Source organism: Harmonia axyridis, chromosome 1 (genome assembly GCF_914767665.1).
Source record: "Harmonia axyridis chromosome 1, icHarAxyr1.1, whole genome shotgun sequence".
Classification (NCBI taxonomy): Eukaryota; Metazoa; Arthropoda; class Insecta; order Coleoptera; family Coccinellidae; genus Harmonia; species Harmonia axyridis.
Window position 1 is genome coordinate 57,078,624 of NC_059501.1, and position 17,514 is coordinate 57,096,137.

General features: G+C 34.3%; 2 protein-coding genes across 3 annotated transcripts in view; one reads left to right on the forward strand and one right to left on the reverse strand.

The window, feature by feature from the left end:
- LOC123682693 (tetratricopeptide repeat protein 37) overlaps window positions 1-8,498 on the forward strand; it is a 28,242-nt gene extending 19,744 nt beyond the window's left edge. Inside the window, exons 15-19 of the mRNA XM_045621460.1 lie at window positions 1,787-2,044; window positions 2,413-2,563; window positions 3,982-4,156; window positions 6,236-6,445; window positions 8,195-8,498. Of these exons, the coding sequence (XP_045477416.1) occupies window positions 1,787-2,044; window positions 2,413-2,563; window positions 3,982-4,156; window positions 6,236-6,445; window positions 8,195-8,425 (1,025 nt within the window). The 3' untranslated portion in view covers window positions 8,426-8,498. The remainder of the gene's footprint in view (window positions 1-1,786; window positions 2,045-2,412; window positions 2,564-3,981; window positions 4,157-6,235; window positions 6,446-8,194) is intronic.
- Window positions 8,499-9,616: 1,118 nt separating this feature from the next.
- LOC123679245 (pregnancy zone protein-like) overlaps window positions 9,617-17,514 on the reverse strand; it is a 44,127-nt gene continuing 36,229 nt past the window's right edge. The window contains exons 19-25 of one of the 2 annotated variants that reach the window (XM_045616732.1): window positions 17,013-17,245; window positions 16,510-16,777; window positions 15,230-15,384; window positions 14,261-14,473; window positions 13,968-14,205; window positions 12,171-12,410; window positions 9,617-9,888 (exon numbers count right to left, since the gene is read on the reverse strand). In XM_045616732.1, the coding sequence (XP_045472688.1) occupies window positions 9,752-9,888; window positions 12,171-12,410; window positions 13,968-14,205; window positions 14,261-14,473; window positions 15,230-15,384; window positions 16,510-16,777; window positions 17,013-17,245 (1,484 nt within the window). In that variant the 3' untranslated portion in view covers window positions 9,617-9,751. Of the gene's footprint in view, window positions 9,889-12,170; window positions 12,411-13,967; window positions 14,206-14,260; window positions 14,474-14,651; window positions 14,885-15,229; window positions 15,385-16,509; window positions 16,778-17,012; window positions 17,246-17,514 lie in introns of those variants that run through there. The other variant, XM_045616741.1, reaches the window with a different exon arrangement.

A 17,514-nucleotide genomic window follows, 5' to 3' on the forward strand; every position in this document is an offset into this window, starting at 1 on the left:
ATCCTGGTGGAATCTTTCCCCCTGTTCTTCACTACAATCACCTAAGTTTTCTGGAAAACGATCTAGGTGGCTGTGGAGGTAGTGAACTTTTATACTCATGTTACAGCCGAGAATATTAAAATTTGAAAGCATAGTTTCCACTAATTCTACGTAATTCTCTGCTTTATGATTGCCAAGAAAATTTTGTACTACTTGAACAAATGAACTCCAAGCGTTAGATTCAGTCTCGTTCATTGATGTGGTGAATTGTGGATCTTTAACAAGTTGCCTTATTTAAGGACCATCAAATATACCAGCTTTTAGTTTTTCCGTGCTAATGCCAGGAAATTTACGTGACAAATACCCAAAATAATTTCCATCTCGATTTAAGGCCTTCACAAATTGCTTCATTAGGCCTAGCTTGATATGCAAGGGCGAAAGTAAGATTTTTTCTCTTGAAACCAAAGGTTCGTTGATCACGTTTTGTATTCCTTGAATCATGACATCTCTTGAAGGCCAATTTTTGTTAACCCAGTGCTCATTTTTAGCTCTGCTGTCCCAAAGGCACAAAAAACAAGGATATTTTGTATAACCACTCTGCTGTCCAAGGAGGAAGTTAACCATTTTTAAATCAACACAAAATGACCACTGATGTTCTTCGTATTTAATTTTTCTCAAAACTAATGCTATTGTTTCATATTCTTCCTTCATGGTAGTAGAATGACCAATAGGAATTGAGCCATATTTGTTACCGTTATGTAAAAGAACACATTTTAAACTACGTTTTGAACTGTCAATAAAAAGGCGCCAATCATCTGGAGTGTATTCAGGCAAACCCATTTTTTCATTTAACCTGTAACGTGTATCTCAAAAACTAGAGCTGATAGAAAAAATCTGGTGGCATTTTTGGAATCAGCACATTAAAAACATCTAAAATCAGATGTTAGATTTCTGGCACCAAATATTTTTTTCATTTTGTTGGCCTGTGTAATGTAATGCAGTCAGAAACAGGAAAGATACATACTAATTTAACATCAAAAACCATCAACGGTGCCGCATCATACCCATAAATATCTCAGATGATGCGTAAGACTCCTCATAGTACTTTTTTAGTTATTGACGCTAAAACTCATCAGGCTTGTCGGCATTCTCTTCGATGAACTTAACCGGCTTTCATACCGTTTTTGCTACTTGATATTTCAGGAATAATTTTTAGTTTAAAATTCTCCTTTCAGAATGTTATTCCTCAAAGGAATTGAGGTAACTCATCATTCCAAAGAAATATAAGAAGTGTTTTAATTTCATACGACAATCAGTTATAATATTTTTTAATCTTTTAATGTATGGATATGCAAAGTGAATGTTATCACACACTCACAGATTTGTAGATATACCAAAAATAATGATGAAAAAGGAATAATGACTATATTTTGAGGATTTTGAAAAAGTTATAGTCGGCTAACTAGAAAAAATGTCTTAACATAAATGATATGAGAGTACAAAATTACGATAATACGAGTAATATGAAGGGAAAGAACAGAGCTTTATTTTTTCTTACCAATCCAAAAATGAATTAAATTTTTTTGTACAGGTTTGAAATTGTTGTTCTTTTGTTAATGAATATATCCCCTATGTTATTATCAAAAGGGATCTTTCTTTTTTTTTCATTTATCGGAAGAAGACCCCGATTACCCTATATTAATTTTTGAAGCTTTCTGGTATTTTTTAACTGACTTGTGCGAAGATATTATTAAGTTTTAAGTCCAAGATATGAAACACATTTGTAGATTCTTTCATGATCCTTCAGAATTGAACCCTTACGAATGCTGCTCCTGGAATATGCTGGGGATTTTAAAGGAGAGAATGGGACTATTGGCTGGTGCAGCAGAAGCCTTTAGGAAAGCCTTAAACATGTCATCTGAAAGGTATAGCGACTTTGCAAGAATTAACTTCGGGAGAGTTTTGAATAGGCTGGGACATTACAAGGAGGCAATTAAGATATGTAGTGACGTCCAGGAAAGTTCCTTCAACAGTGGTATATGGTATGCCTTGGCTCTCTACAAAGGTAATGGTCTTTTTGTTAAAAAAATGTATTTCGTTAGCATAATCGGAAACAATGAGTACTAATTAAATTTAAATAATTGATTCTGGTCATATTGTCATGTGAAAATCATCTTCAAAATATTCAATTGTTATTAAAGAAAATAATGGTTGATGATTCATGATTAGCCATTCACTACTTTATCAGTATTTCGAAATTTTTTATGTAGAGCATTTCCAAATTTTAGAACAGCATCATACTTGCTTTATTTATCAATAAATTACCCTTTTAAATATTTGGAATGAAAACGTGTAAAATATGATTTTGATGAATTTCCCGCATTATGCAAAATAGCTCAAGTGAAGCATGAACATTTTTGTTGTAATTTCCAGATAACCAGTTCCAAGAAGCTTCGAGTATATATTTGGCGATTGTCCAGTATTTGGCGAAAGAATTAACAATTGGTGATGTGGTTGCTTGTATGGCCATCATTACCTATGGATTGGGAGAACCAGATCTTGCTAGGAAAGCTATAGTTGAAAGGTAGGCTAAGAGAAAAAAAAATTATTTCTCAAAATTCAATTACCATAAACCCAATATAAAAAAAACTGTCTGAATGTATCATAGGTACCTTGCAGTATTACTTTAGTACTACTCACCTGAAGAAGTTATCAAAGTCGTTGTAGGAATAAAAATAGCGGAAGTAAAATATTGTTTTTATTCGTAATTCATAATCACCACTTAATAATTTATAGTGGGTACAACTTATTGTATTATGGTGTTTTTTAATAATACCACTAAATTCTAATGGTTGATAGACAAATTATCGTTTTAGTTAGCTATATCCCAGCAATATCGTTCTGATACTTAATGATGAAGAAGCTGAACTCTTTTCGATGAACAATGATGTCAACTTCAGAAAAGGTTACTAAATTCGAACAGATTGTTCAACTGGAAATATTGAGATTGTCCTTTTCTCTGGTTAGCAATATTGTATTGTGAATAGGGGTTAAATCGTAGTTGAGGGAATTTTCTTTTAAATATGTATTTCTATACCTTCTATTAAATTTGAAAACATTTTATCGAAACATTTTTTTATTCATATATGGTGAAGCAGGTGGATCTCATCAGTCAATCTAAAAGAAGTAGAGTAGTTTCAGAATGAACTGAGTAGATGGTATTTAGAATTCCCGCTTCTAATTTCATGTCACTTCCATTCATTATAAGGCTGACTGCATACGATGAACCGAATCCAAAGCGAAGAAAAACACAACAGCCGACTGACAAGGTTATGGAATCAGTTTCTAGGGCATCAGTATTCTGGGATGCGCAAGATTCATTGATTACCTCCAAAGGAGCCAGACCATCAACAGCGATTATTATATAGCGTTATTGTATCGTTTAAAAGATGAAATCGTTAAAAAACGGCTCTATTTGAAGAAAAAAAATGCTCTTCCATCAAGCGATACGCGTGTCACAAATCAATGAAAACAATGACAAAATTGCATTAATTGTGCTTCGAATTGCTTCTGTATCCACCGTATATTCGCCAGATCTGACCCCCAGCGACTTTTTCCTCTTCTCAGACCTCAAAATAATGCTCGCTAGAAAGAAATTTAGCGCCAACGAAGAAGATATCGCCGAAACTAAGGCCTATTCTGAAGCGAAAGACAAATCGTTCTACAAAAATGGTATCGAAAAGTTAGAAGTTCGCTATAATCGATGTATAGCCCTCGAAGGCAACTATGTTGATTAATTAAATCGAATTTTGCAAAAAAAAAGTGTTTTAATATGGTAGAACGGGGACTTTTCAATTGGCAACACTATAACCACGAAGTCAGCAAATGAGGTTTTTTTTATTTAACCGGATTAACTTCCGAACAATGAGATCTTAATTTTTGTGTCATGAAACTGCATCCATCCAAAATTCTATTCCATATTAATCGGAAATATTTTTATAGCTTCAATAAGAGGTTACCTACCGCTCGAGTGATGTATGCCCTTATAGCTTTGGGTGTTCTACAGAAAGACTCCCCACTAATCCCGTTGACTCTAAAGCAAGTCGAAGTCTTGGAAGATGTCCCCAAAAGTATAGAGAATTTTATTTCCTTGCTGTCGTACATCCACATTTTCCAGGTAATTATTATTTTTGAATAATTTTCATCACACCGTGAGGTAACAAATACCCCGAGAAATCATAGTTTAAACAATAATAATAGTAATAGATTAATTTTCTTGTTAATGTTGTCATAGCTGTGACTTTTTGGTTTTTAGTCTCTATTTGAAGCACTGTTGCTTTCAGACGAGATAATAAATATTCTCAAGAATGCATTGATTCAAACTAAAGTAAAGGGTCACTTGATAAGTCCTAAATATGGCACACAAATATAACACCACCAGTGTCATAGCACTTTTTTCTCTTTAGAGACAATCTTCAAAAGATGCTTCTCAAAATTTCAGAACGTAGAACAAGTCTGTATCAAGGTTAAGTGACACTATAGTTTCTTGTATTGATAGAACTTAAGAACTTTGTTTTTTGATGAAAAAATTCTTTTCAATCAAAGCAATGACTTGAAAGTGTTATTCAAACTCTCCACCTTCGACAAGAGCAGTTAAACGCTGATATGCTTACTTTATATTTGTCTTTAAAGAAGGAGTAATGTCTTAGGTTGAAGCCTATTTTGAAAGTAAAGGCGAATCTTTCTACAGAAAAGGTATTGAAAAGTTATATGAGTGTAGGAGTATATGTATCACTTTTGAAGATCGCTATGTTCACGAATAAAGTTGGATTTTTAAGAAAAAATGTGTTTACGGATTGGACCCGGGACTTATTAAGTGAAGCATAATTGTCAGGATGAAGGTTTATATTTTTCTAATATTTCTTAATTATGAGCTAAAAGGACCAGGCAGCAGCCTAATGAAAAAATTGTCACGGGTTAATTTTTCTGAATTTTGCGTATTTTGTAGAAAGCGATCTGAAATCATTACCTTATGGGTAAGCAATATTTGTTGCGCAATAGTGTTTTCGTCGAAGAAAGTAACTTTGAAGAAATGCCATTTTCCAATTTCGACGCCCTGTTTCTCGAAAACTAGTCATAGTATTGAGTTGGACCCATAGACTTTCTTGTTCTTGGAAGTCATATTCTACAGCTTACAAAAAATTCGCAAAAATTAACCGGTGACCATTTTTCCATTGGGCTACTGACTGAATTCTTTCCGCATTTTTGGATGACGCTCAAAAATCAATTTTCTGGTTTTTCTTCTCGATATATCAATGATATTTGACACAGGAACACAGTTTTTATATGGGAAATATCACTATATTTTTTGTTTTATCGGTTTAATCTCATGCATTCATCTAAAAAGTCGAATCTTGAACAATTTTCTATGAAACATTTTTTTTTGTTTTCTGTCTTTCGAACAATATATCTTTGAAAAATTAGTCTCGATCTTAAAAGATCTCAATTTATATATTAATCTTTCGATTCCTTGAACTATTTTTTTAATTATTTCATTTTAAAAGTTCCCATTTTTCTTGACAATTAACCGAGTCAATTTTTGAAAATTATTTTTTACGGGAATCTGCCAAAGAATTAACCCTTGAAGTTTGTGAAATTACCCATTAAGAGGAGCTTATACCACGTGACATTCTCGTGATCTTCCAAACTTTAACCACTCCTCTACCTTCAGCGTTTTCGAGATACCACCACTTTTCAGGATGAATGAAGCAATTTCAAACTTTCACTCAGATTTAACGTCCTTTTCTACCACATGTAAGAATTCGAATACGTTTTAACGTCTTTATTTTCAATTTTATAGAAACCAGATTATCAGCCCTTGACAAGATTTTTTGTTTAATATTTTTATGTGGAAATTCATTAAAGGAAATGTTTGTTCGGAAAGTTATATCATGCATATAGATACTCATTTAACAATAAATAAGTCATATAAATTTTTTTCATTCCAAAAAAAATTAAAAATAAGGACTTTCCGCAATGACGAACTCTTCAAAAGGAATAAAAGTGAAAACATAACTCATTTATCTTTGAACTAACTGCTGAAATGGTATAGACCTCTCCTATATAATTACATTTGAGTCTCAAGTGCCAAGGTTTCCAGTGAAATTCTAAGTAAGTTAGGCACAATTGTTCCTCAGTGACACTCATTTATAGAATAACCACGTTTTATTTATGCTACAAGTCGTATTATTTTTAGGGGAACCATGCGAAAGCCGTGAGAAAAACGAGCGAATTAGTTCATTTGCTACCAGGAAACTCGGATCTGTGGTTGACTTTATCAATAACAATATTGTATTCAATAAAACAAATGAAATCTCCTCCTTCCCATAAGGAAGCTGCTAAAAATGCAGCCAATGTTGCACTGAAATTGAGAGATTTGAAAACTACACACAAAACCGTTTCCAAGGTAAGTAGTGACGAAGTTTTATTATATACAAATATATACTCACTCCTATTGAAACTATTGAACTTTGAGTAAGGTAATTTTTAATCCATATTTGTATCATAAAATTGTTTTTTATTATATCGTAGTGTCTTGAACGAACTCAAAGAATCGAAGTAATTAGAACTAATCCAAAAAATCTCGCGCAGCAGTGATGAATATGTTCAATCATATGATATTAGTTTTATGTTTACTTTTTCAGAAAAAAAAATTCCCTTATTATACCACCACTGAACAGTCATTTTTCATGTATCTGAGAATATTATTCTCATTATTATTTTATTTCCTCCTCTGGTAGAATAACTGTCACTTTCCAACTTATACAGATTTGGAAAATTCACTCGGAAACCCAGGATTTAGCGTACAACTCTGCAAGTCACTCTGGCTCCAATGGAACAGTGGAAGAATCGAAACATGAGTGCGATGCCATATCAAATAAAAATATGGTCTTCGCGAATGGCCGCTGGCAAGCGTAGTGGGGATGTGTTGTTCTGGAGTTTTGGGCTGGTTTTAGAGACACGCTGACCGTCGGCGCTGAAGTCTACGCGCGTAGTCTCAGTGTTCGAGTTGCTGCCGAATAGTATCAATATCGCGATTCATTGTTGCGCCTGACTGTCCCCGTCAGCGCGTACGCGTACGCGCAACATAGTAACGGTAAAAGAGCTCGGTAGCGCGTCGGCGCCGCGTGGTCAGCGCTGAAGCCTACGCGCGTAGCTCTCAGCGCGTAGTAACTAGCAAGTCGTTTCAGAGTCACGCTGAACGTCGTGAGGTACAGTCAAGCCCAACCACAACTTCAATCACACGACCAGTATCAATATCGCGATTCATTGTTGCGTTGACTGTCCCCGTCAGCGCGTACGTTTTACGTAACACAGTAACGTTCCCTTAGCTCGGTAGCGCGTCAGCGCGGCGTGGTCAGCGGCGCCGACGCGTTGCGCTTACGCGCTCGATTCCTCAGCGCTGAGCCGTCGGCGTCATTCTAAAACGCTTCATAAGTAATCATACATATTGGCCTGTCAGCGCCGACGGTCAGCGTGACTCTAAAACCAGCCTTGACGGTTCACGAAACGCGTCAGTAAAAATTCGCACTCCAAACGTGGTGTGTAGGACGTCAGGCCGTATCGGTTTGATTTGAATGTTATTACGATCATTTTGTTGTGTGTATGCGAGGAATTTATTTGCCACAATAAATGCAACAAATAATTTCCCCCGTGTAAATCATATTTTTCGCCATAAATGGTTTGAAAATAAAATGAATTCTACATAATAAAAAATTGAAAAACATAAAAACAAATTCTTAAAACTAAGAGATCGACAAATTTAAATTAAATGTTCAAATTATCCACTTTGTTGAGCCAAACAGTAGCCCAATCCATTATAAAGAGATAATCTCATCTCTCTGAACAGATTCGGCATAGTTGCTATTTTGGCCATAGTTCGATTACTTTGGACCTTAATTCAACAAGATTTGTCACTCTCTGTCGATTTTTTATTTGATATGGCATTGCACTTATGTTTCGATTCTTCCACTGTTCCATTGGAGCCAGAGCGACTTGCAGATTTGTACGCTAAATCCTGGGTTTGCTAGTGAATTTTCCAAATCTGTATACGAGGTCTTTAGTTCCATTAGGATTCATACTTCCACACATAATGAGAACTTTCTAATATATTTTTGTGAAATAATAGATAAAAAGAAAATATTTTCTTTTTCAGATTCTCTGTACAATATCGGCCTCATCATTGTTGATATCAGACTACAAATCGTCTCTCATCTCAGCCCAGAAAGCAATCTTCTGCACACCAAACGCTAAGGAGAGTTGGGTTGTATTCAACGATTCGTTAGGGTATTTCACTGATAAACAAAAATACTTTGAGATGTCTAATCAAGTGCTTCATTCTTCATGTGATGATTTCAATCACATACGGGTCAACACAATATTTTAAACTTTCATTTGATTTTAAATTGAATTGTAATTAATATTTTATCTCATGAAAATTCAAAGTGATATTTTGAAAATGAAGAAGTGTTTTATTGTAAATCCTCATCCTCTCGGCATATGAATAAAATTGATCATTCAGAGAATACTATCAAACAAATAAAATAAAAACCGTTTTTTCGAAAAAAAATTTATTTCGGCTCAATGTGATGAATTATGGAACTTTTTCCTATCGTAGATGTCTGCTTATGACGTAAAATTTAAGTAAACATTCCAATAAACTGTATTTTATGCTGAACGAAGAAAATCAACAAAATATACTAGAATCTACCTATGCAGGGTGATTCACCGTGGATCACCCTGTACATAGTTTTAGGGTCCCCTAACGCCGTATGTACAACGAGCCCTCAAAAGCGCCTGCCTCCACGTCAGTGCTTTCATTTTTGTACTTATTACCATACATTCTTGAATTTGGATTTCTCTCTACTTTTAGTAGTAGTAGGTACTCAGGTAGAATATTTCAATTTTTTAATAGTGTTCCACCTAATCAGTTCATCTCAAGTGATTTGCGAAAAAAAATGAAAAATTCCGAACAAAGGATTTCTTGTCATAAACACAATGCCTTCAAGTGACCTTTTTGGTGATATAAAGGAAATGTCGACAGAAAATAGTATATTGTGCAACAAGTGTGGAAAGTCCAACTTTTCTCGCGAGTGTGGAAGTTTTTGGCACGAGCCTGAAAGCGAATGCCGCAAACAACGTTTATGACCCAGTCAAGAAGCCGTTAAAATATCTTAAATACCTCACGAATCAATTTGGTGATTGCAACAAAAGCGGGTTTTGCTTTTTTTTCATAGTTCAAACTTTTTCCAATAATAATTAACACTAAATAAACAACATTACTGTGAACTTTCGGTGGGTACTTGAGTGTGTCTTTGAAAATTAGTTTGTAAATTGTTCAGATGAACGGATATTGTCTTGGAATGAACCATAGGGTAGTAAACATAGATAGTGGCAGTATATGCAATTTTTACATGTCCCCAACATGGTTAGATTACGTTGTCGGATTGTGATATATTTTCAAATCCACAATTTGACTTTTTTACCCTGATGGTCAAACAAGTAGCAAAGCGTTTTTATGTATCAGTTTAATTGAACTTTGATTGGGGTGAGTATATTCGGAAAAAAAGGTTGCAGGTTATATTTGTGGTGAACTCAGTTTATGTATTTTAGTGAAGGTTTTTCAACAATATCTGGGAGTTATTTACAATTATGAATGTATTTGTTATGTACACGAAACATTCGAAACTATTTTTATAATACGATATTAAAATTAAACATAATCTTCTAATTTCATAGTATACGTTGTAGACTCAAAATCCGAAGATGTGGTGTCGTTATCATAACTTGTGTTATCTATGTAGTCCCAGATAGAGAGCGTTGTAGGAGATTGTGAATCACTTTCGATTTCTGAAAAAATATACAATTAAGAATACTATATATGCAATACAGAATCAAGGTTACAATAAATATTGTATAAATATATTGTATTATTGAATTTGTTAATCAAAATTTCGAAGAAAGTTTATACATATGAGTGATAAAGCTTATAATCAATTTATTCATCATAGCTTACTAACTGGATCTGGATAATAATTTGGATTTTCCTGAGGATTACTAGAGAATTGTATGATACGACAAAACACCAAGAACCTAGAAGTGTAGTACTGGAAAATGTTTCTTTTTACATTTTTCTAAATGTAAGAAAAAATGGAGGAAAGAGTCGAGCTCTTTCCAGAAAAAATAGGCATCTCTTTAAATCAACATATCGCATGATGAAATCTTTAAATTGGAATATCTATGCCCGTCTGCCCAATTTGAGTTGAATATCTTCAAAAGGGAAGGTGTTATGAAGAAATAATTTGAAACAAAATCAAACACACTGTATCTCGAAAAAAACAGGATCCGAGGAATCTGTCATTATCGTTTGTACCTCCAATTTAGGAATATAGTAACGGGTGTTTTTTTTCGAGGTATATAACTTTAAGTTGACATTTCTGTTCAAAATGGCGACCGATTTAATAGCTGTCAAGTGATTTATTCTCAGTTTGATTTGGCACTTCATCATGAATAGACTCACGCCTGAACAACGCTTGCAAATAGTGCAATTTTATTTCGAAAATAATGGTTCTGTGCGGGATACGTATCGCGCACTACGTCCATTTTATTTTGTTTAGCGATGAAGCGCACTTCTGGTTGAATGGCTTTGTTAACAAACAAAACTGCCGCATTTGGAGTGAAGCTAATCCTCAAGTGTATGTCGAAACAACGTTACATCCAGAAAAACTGACTGTTTGGTGCGCTTTATGGGCTGATGGAATCATTGGTCCGTAATTCTTCAAAAACGATGATGGCCAGAACGTTACAGTCAATGGTGATCGGTATAGAGCCATGATTACTAACTTTTTCATTCCTGAATTGAACCACCATGATGTCCAGGAGCTGTGGTTCCAACAAGACGGCGCAACATGTCACACAGCTCGTGCCACAATCGATTTATTGAAAGACACGTTTGGTGACCGCCTAATTTCACGTTTTGGACCTGTGAATTGGCCTCCAAGATCTTGTGATTTAACACCGCTAGACTACTTTCTGTGGGGCTATGTAAAGTCATTGGTCTACGCGGATAAGCCACAAACCCTTGACCATTTGGAAAACAACATTCGCCGTGTTATTGCCGATATACGGCCGCAAATGTTGGAAAAAGTCATCGAAAATTGGACGTCCAGATTGGACTACATCCAAGCCAGCCGTGGCGGTCATATGCCAGAAATCATATTTAAAATGTAATGCCACAAGATTATCTTGCGGATAAATAAAATTCATGTCAATCGAATAATCCATCGTTGTTTTATTGCAATTTAAAGTTCTATAGCTCTAACAAAAAACATTCTTTTTATCAAAAAACTCTACTTAATTCTACCTGACACTAAAGAAATGTTTCTTTCATTTCTAGAGGATATGTATGCAAGTATCTATTTCATACGCAGTGTCCGTAAAGTATGGAACAAATTCATTTTTAGCTAAACAGACCATTTTAAGAAATACTCCTGAAACACGTCGATTTTTTAATTTACCGTATTTTAAAATAATAATCTAATATACATGGTGAATTACTTTCGAGTAATGATGTCACCGTCATTTTTTTAAATGGAACACCCCCATTTTGTCTCAATTCTCCGATTTCTCTAGCTGAGCTGATTCCAAAAATGTATCACGTGTTGATTCCAATCGGTACAGGGTGGACAAAAATACAATAGTTTTGTGTGTGCTCATAAAGTAACGTAACGTAAAATTCTTCATTAGTTAAATTAACAATATTGTCAAAAATACTGTACCTAACACCCTGTAGTTTGTTACATTTTTAGATTAATAAAAATAAGCTGTTTCCAAACATGTTTGGTACTTGTGGTCTAGCAGACAGAATATGAAAGAAATTATTTCTTATTTTTATACATTTTTATCAATCTAAAAATGTAACAAACTACTTCCATTTAAAAAAAATAACGTGACGTCATTACTCGAAAGTAATTCACCCAGTATATTAGAATATTATTTTAAAATACGGTAAATTAAAATAAAAAATCGACGTATTTCAGGATTATTTCTTGAAATGGTCTGTTTAGCTAAAAATGAATTTGTTCCATACTTTACGGACACAGTGTATACATATAGGATTCCTCTCAACTCACCAGTTGTACTGAATATTGTGGTCGATTCTTCTTCAGTGGATTCACTGCAATTCTGTATTGTGTATAGTTCAACATTCTCGAATTCAGGCTTATAATAATCATAGAGTTTAACTGCACTATCAGTTCTCCTTTCGACAACAGAATTTTCGTTAATACCAAAAGTGAAACATCTTACTTCCTTGTCTAATTTAGTGAAATAGAAGACAACTCTGTCTTTCATCTCTTCAAACATTTTGACCTCTGAAAATGGGGAAAAAATAGATAATCAATGATCAAGATTTTTTCAAACTATGACAATATTATTATATATCATATATACATATGTTAATAGAGTAGAAATCGGATGTCGTATAAAATAATGTAGACGATAGAAAAAGAGCTAAAGAACACAAAAAGAAATTGTTGAAATTTTCGTCTGATACGATCAAAACTACCGAGTGGATATTGTTGCGGTTTCCAGTCAGATTTATACTAACCGACAAAGAAACTGCAACACCCTGTAGGAGCTGTTTAAATTTAAATTGTTTTTGGTAAATATCGACTTAAATATTGTAGTCGTTTTTTAAATTTTAAATAAACAAGCTGTTCGAGGAAATCCAAAGTCGATGTTCAGTTGTTGTTAAAATGCCTAGAGCACGTGTACGCTGAATTTATCGCCAGCTAAGTGAATAAGAAAGAGGTCGAATTATTGGTCTACGGGAGGCGGGGTTGTCATTTCCAGAAATCGCTAACCGTACGGACAGGAATTCAACTACTGTTATGAGATGTTGTCAAGCGTGGTTAGATAATGACCAAAATCGAAGAAAAGTAGGCCTAGGCACCGAATGTCAACTTTGGAATGTGGAATGGCATCAGGTCGTCTTTTCTGATGAATCTCAATTCTCCTTGGGTGCACATGATGGCCGAAGAAGGGTTAGATGACGTCGGGGAGAAAGTCGTGAACCTCGGTTTGATGTTGATGGTATGGGGTGCTATTGCTCATGCAAGTAGGTCACCTTTAGTATTTATTCGAGGTAACATGACAGCGCTGCGTTACCTTCAAGAAATAGTTGAGCCATATGTTAGAGTTAATTTAAACTTTTTCGAAGCGACCCATGTGAATCTTTTGCCATGGCCGCCCAGATTTCCCTGATCTTTCGCCTATAGAGCATGTTTGGGACATCATGGGTAGAAGGCTTGGAAATTTACCCCAGCCCTCACGGACATTGGCGGCTCTGAGACATGAAGTACAGGTAACTTGGGATAGTATCCCTCAAGAAGAAATGGACCATCTTATTTCATCAATGCCGAGACGTGTTGGGGAGTGTATAGATAATCGAGGTGGACAAACACATTATTAACAAATTTATTACAAAGAATTGTAAACCTTTCGTTTTTTGTCTTCAAATTTCAATCATTTCCAAACAAAAAATTAAAATATAAACAGCTCCTTCTCACTCCTGGGTATTGCAGTTTCTTTGTCAGTTAGTATTATTAAGCTTGGAGCTTGGAGCAATTTTCAGGCTTCTCTTCTTTGAAATCGAATGGATGTGAAAAAAATTATAGTCAGTTAATGACGTCTTTTATATGACCTAGAATAGAATGAATTTTACTCCAAAATGTCCGACGAATGCGCAAGATATTGAAAATATCGATACTATACACGTACTATGTTTTTGTCATCATACTTTTGAACAATGTAGATAAAAATTAGTGAAAAAAGTAGTAAAATTGGTACTTCAAACGTACTGGATTGATTTTCAACAATGTAGATAAAAATTAGTGAAAAAAGTAGTAAAATTTGTATTTCAAACGTACTGGATTGATTTTCATTTTCAGTGAGTTTGTATAGCGATGCTCTATCTGCTATGTATCCAGAAGGTAGGGTAACATCCAAAACTGCCATGTTAGAGTGAATAGATGGTCCCGAATATGAAACACATGGTGATATTGTTGCTATTGAACATTTGGCTACTGTAGACACCGGAGAAATCTCTAAAGCTATCTTGAAAGATTCACTTTTAGGAACATTCTTCAGGTAATACGTGAGAACTGACTGAAATTATAACTCTCATGACTTTTCTAGCAAATTTGTGAGATTTTCTACTCACCTGAACTAAGAGGCAACCCTCTCCCCTTATTCTCACATTGATCTCATTATCTGTCTCTTTCAAAGTTATTTTCTTGGTCTTCAGTCGATCTTCGTTTTGCATTTGATAATTTAGATTCTGTCTTTTTGCTTGAACCTGAATATCCAGGTTGATTTTCTTCGATGATATAGCTGTAGAGTATTTCGTCAAGGCATTCAATGCTACTACGGTGTCCTGAAAGAAAAAGTAATGATTTTTAAACATAAGTAATAGGTAATAACATTACTTTCAATTTTATTTTTCTATTTAAAATATAATTATTCTTCCTCATTTTCATCTTGGTCGTTAATCTGAAAGTATCTTAATTCTTTATTAGATATAAGTACAAGAAATGTACGCATAATTAAGATATTTCCAAAAACTGCTTCGGTAGGAAATTATGAAAAAAATCCATCTGAAAAAATCAATAAAAGTGGGATTTTTGAGCGAATTAACAAAGAATCCACACAAATGTTTGAGCATTCGTTCTCCAAGCATATCGATTCATCATTCCGTCACAATGTCTGTAATTTTTGAATTGTTCTCTATTTCTGTCCGAGCTTTCCTCTGGCCCACGTAGGTCTCTCCACGGCATTTCAAAGACTCCTACAAAAATTCTCGAAAATTATGAATTTCGGATTTTATGTAAAAACGGTCGTCTTCTTCTCCGAAGATAAACGCGTTCTCTAACCCTATCGCAAACTTCAAAACGATAGATGAAAACCAAAATATTGCCCGTCTAGGCAATAAGGCTGAGTATGGTGACTCTGCCATAGCACGGTTGGTTATATCACCAGCTGTGCCTATTAAGAGAGATGCGCAGCCCACGATGCCATCTTTCGAACAAACAAAGAGCCACTACATTTCGAACTCCATTTCGTGAAAATCAGTTTATTTTTTATTCGTTTTATTTTATTATCGTTCAGTCTTCAGTTCGTTGTAGAAACTTACTTGAGTCGATTTGAATCCTCCATACGGTCCTATTTGTGATGTTAACCATCTCACTATAGAATGTGCATGAGCTAAATTTTCATTCGTATTATACTCTAGTAACGTCAACAGTACGTAACTTGTTACTTCTATATCTGTCGCTGTAGTTCCACTATCTGCAAATAAAATATTATTCATGAATACTTCGTTATTGATGAACATACAAGGTCTTTATGAACGATTGTAACATTTTAGTGGCCTTAATATACTATAATGAATTATTTTCAATTCACATATCGTGGGATTGGAAACAGAAAGTTGATAAAATAAATATCTGAATAAGAATTAATAATATCATTGTATTATTGGATTATTGTATTATTTTTGCGACCTATAGGTACCTAATGGTTCAGTGCTATCTGCTATCGAGGTACTTCTTCACTCTGGCCATTGAATAGTGTTTGATATATTATATGCAACCTTCATTATCTACAGCTCAAACTACAGCAGCGACATCTAATCCTGGCTTCCATGCTGTGAAGTGATGATTGACTAGGATCTCAGTGTAATAATCATAGACAGAGGGAGCATATGTCATTTTCAGTAAGCAAACTTTGTCCCCAACATAAACTATCAAATTTGACATTAAGCGCGCAGAAATGAAAACATATCAGTGATACGATATTTCACTCAATTTGTTGTTTCTCCACAAAGAAGGCAGATTCTTATGTCCCATAGTGAATCAACGTTTCATATCAACTCAAAATATATTGAGATGAATACCTAAATATCACAGAAATTCAGAAAACAAACTTCAATCGCGCCAAACGACGTGAAGCAACTGATGACACTAGGTGAGCAAAAGTAGCCAAACCTTGGATTGCGGCAGGTAGATACAGAAAATAATAAATAATAAATATTATAAATTCGACAATTAGGAGAAATATCGGATTCCAAATATTCAAATTTGCATATTCAATCGAGAATCACTCAAATAAATATATTTCATTCAATGTAATATACATTCATAATGATATATTAAAATTGTGGATTCGAAAATATATCACAATGCGACAACGTAATTTAACCATGTTGGGGACATGTAAAAATTACGTATACTCCCTCCATCTATGTTTATCAATCTATGACTAGGATAAAGTATTATAATTTATAATAATCAATACATAATAGTCAATTTTCAAATATTATCATAAATGGTGAAAAGCGGTAAAAAACAAGCCGAAGGCCACTAATAAGTTACGATCGTTTATAAAAACCCTGTAGGCACTGTATTCCCTTACCCTTCATAGACCACCATAACATATTATTCTGTTTGGAAGCAACATTCAACAGCCTTCTTAATACTTTGTTAGCTTCATCGTACCATTTCATTTTGAATAAAGCGTAACAGCTAATAGCAAGTGTGTACTTGTCGGGATCGCTGTAGCCCCTGATGCAATATTTGGCATTTTCAATAACATTTTTTGGAATAGTAATGCCGGAATCCATTAGACTGATAATCACATAAGAGGATAAGGCAGAGGTACTATTTTCAGTACTCGTATCGCCCTGAAATGAATAATTTTTTGTCTCTAACACCAGCAGGCCAAACAAGATTTAGTGTTAAGATGTTAATATTTGTTATATTCAGTTAAGCCAAGTACATTTCGTGAATTTAGTTGCACATTAGAATTCTTATCCTTGATTCAAAGTGCTAAATGAGGAGCCTTAAACGAATGTTATTCAAACATAACTCTAAACGATCAATAAACAAATCTACATAAAAAGAAATGTATTTCCTCACCATATCTTGAAAGACGTGTAGCATTGTATCGAAGCAGCCGTTTTCCAATTGATGGGTGAAAATCCAAGAAACTGCTCTGTCGATGACCCTCTGATCAACATAAATGTATTCTTTTGCTAATTTCAACGTTTTCACGACAAAAGCCGTCAAAAACATCGAACCAAATGAATCGTGATATCCGAATGGCGAAAAAGAACCATCTTTTAGGGCATAATTTAATATCTTGTGATATCCTGCAATATTATAGTTATAGTGTTTAAGTAAACCTTGAATGTGCGGGCAACGAATTTGTAATATTGGAAGTACTTATCATACCTTCATCATAATATCTTCAATAGCAATCCTGGAAATTAATTTTAGATCAGGATTTAATCCTCCTTATTAGTTAATAAAATAAGGATTATGATGCTGGTATGAAAACATAGTATATTATTATACAATTGTAAAAACGAAACCTTTATGTTAATCACGCGTATGGAGTTTGGGGGTATTCCGCTACTAG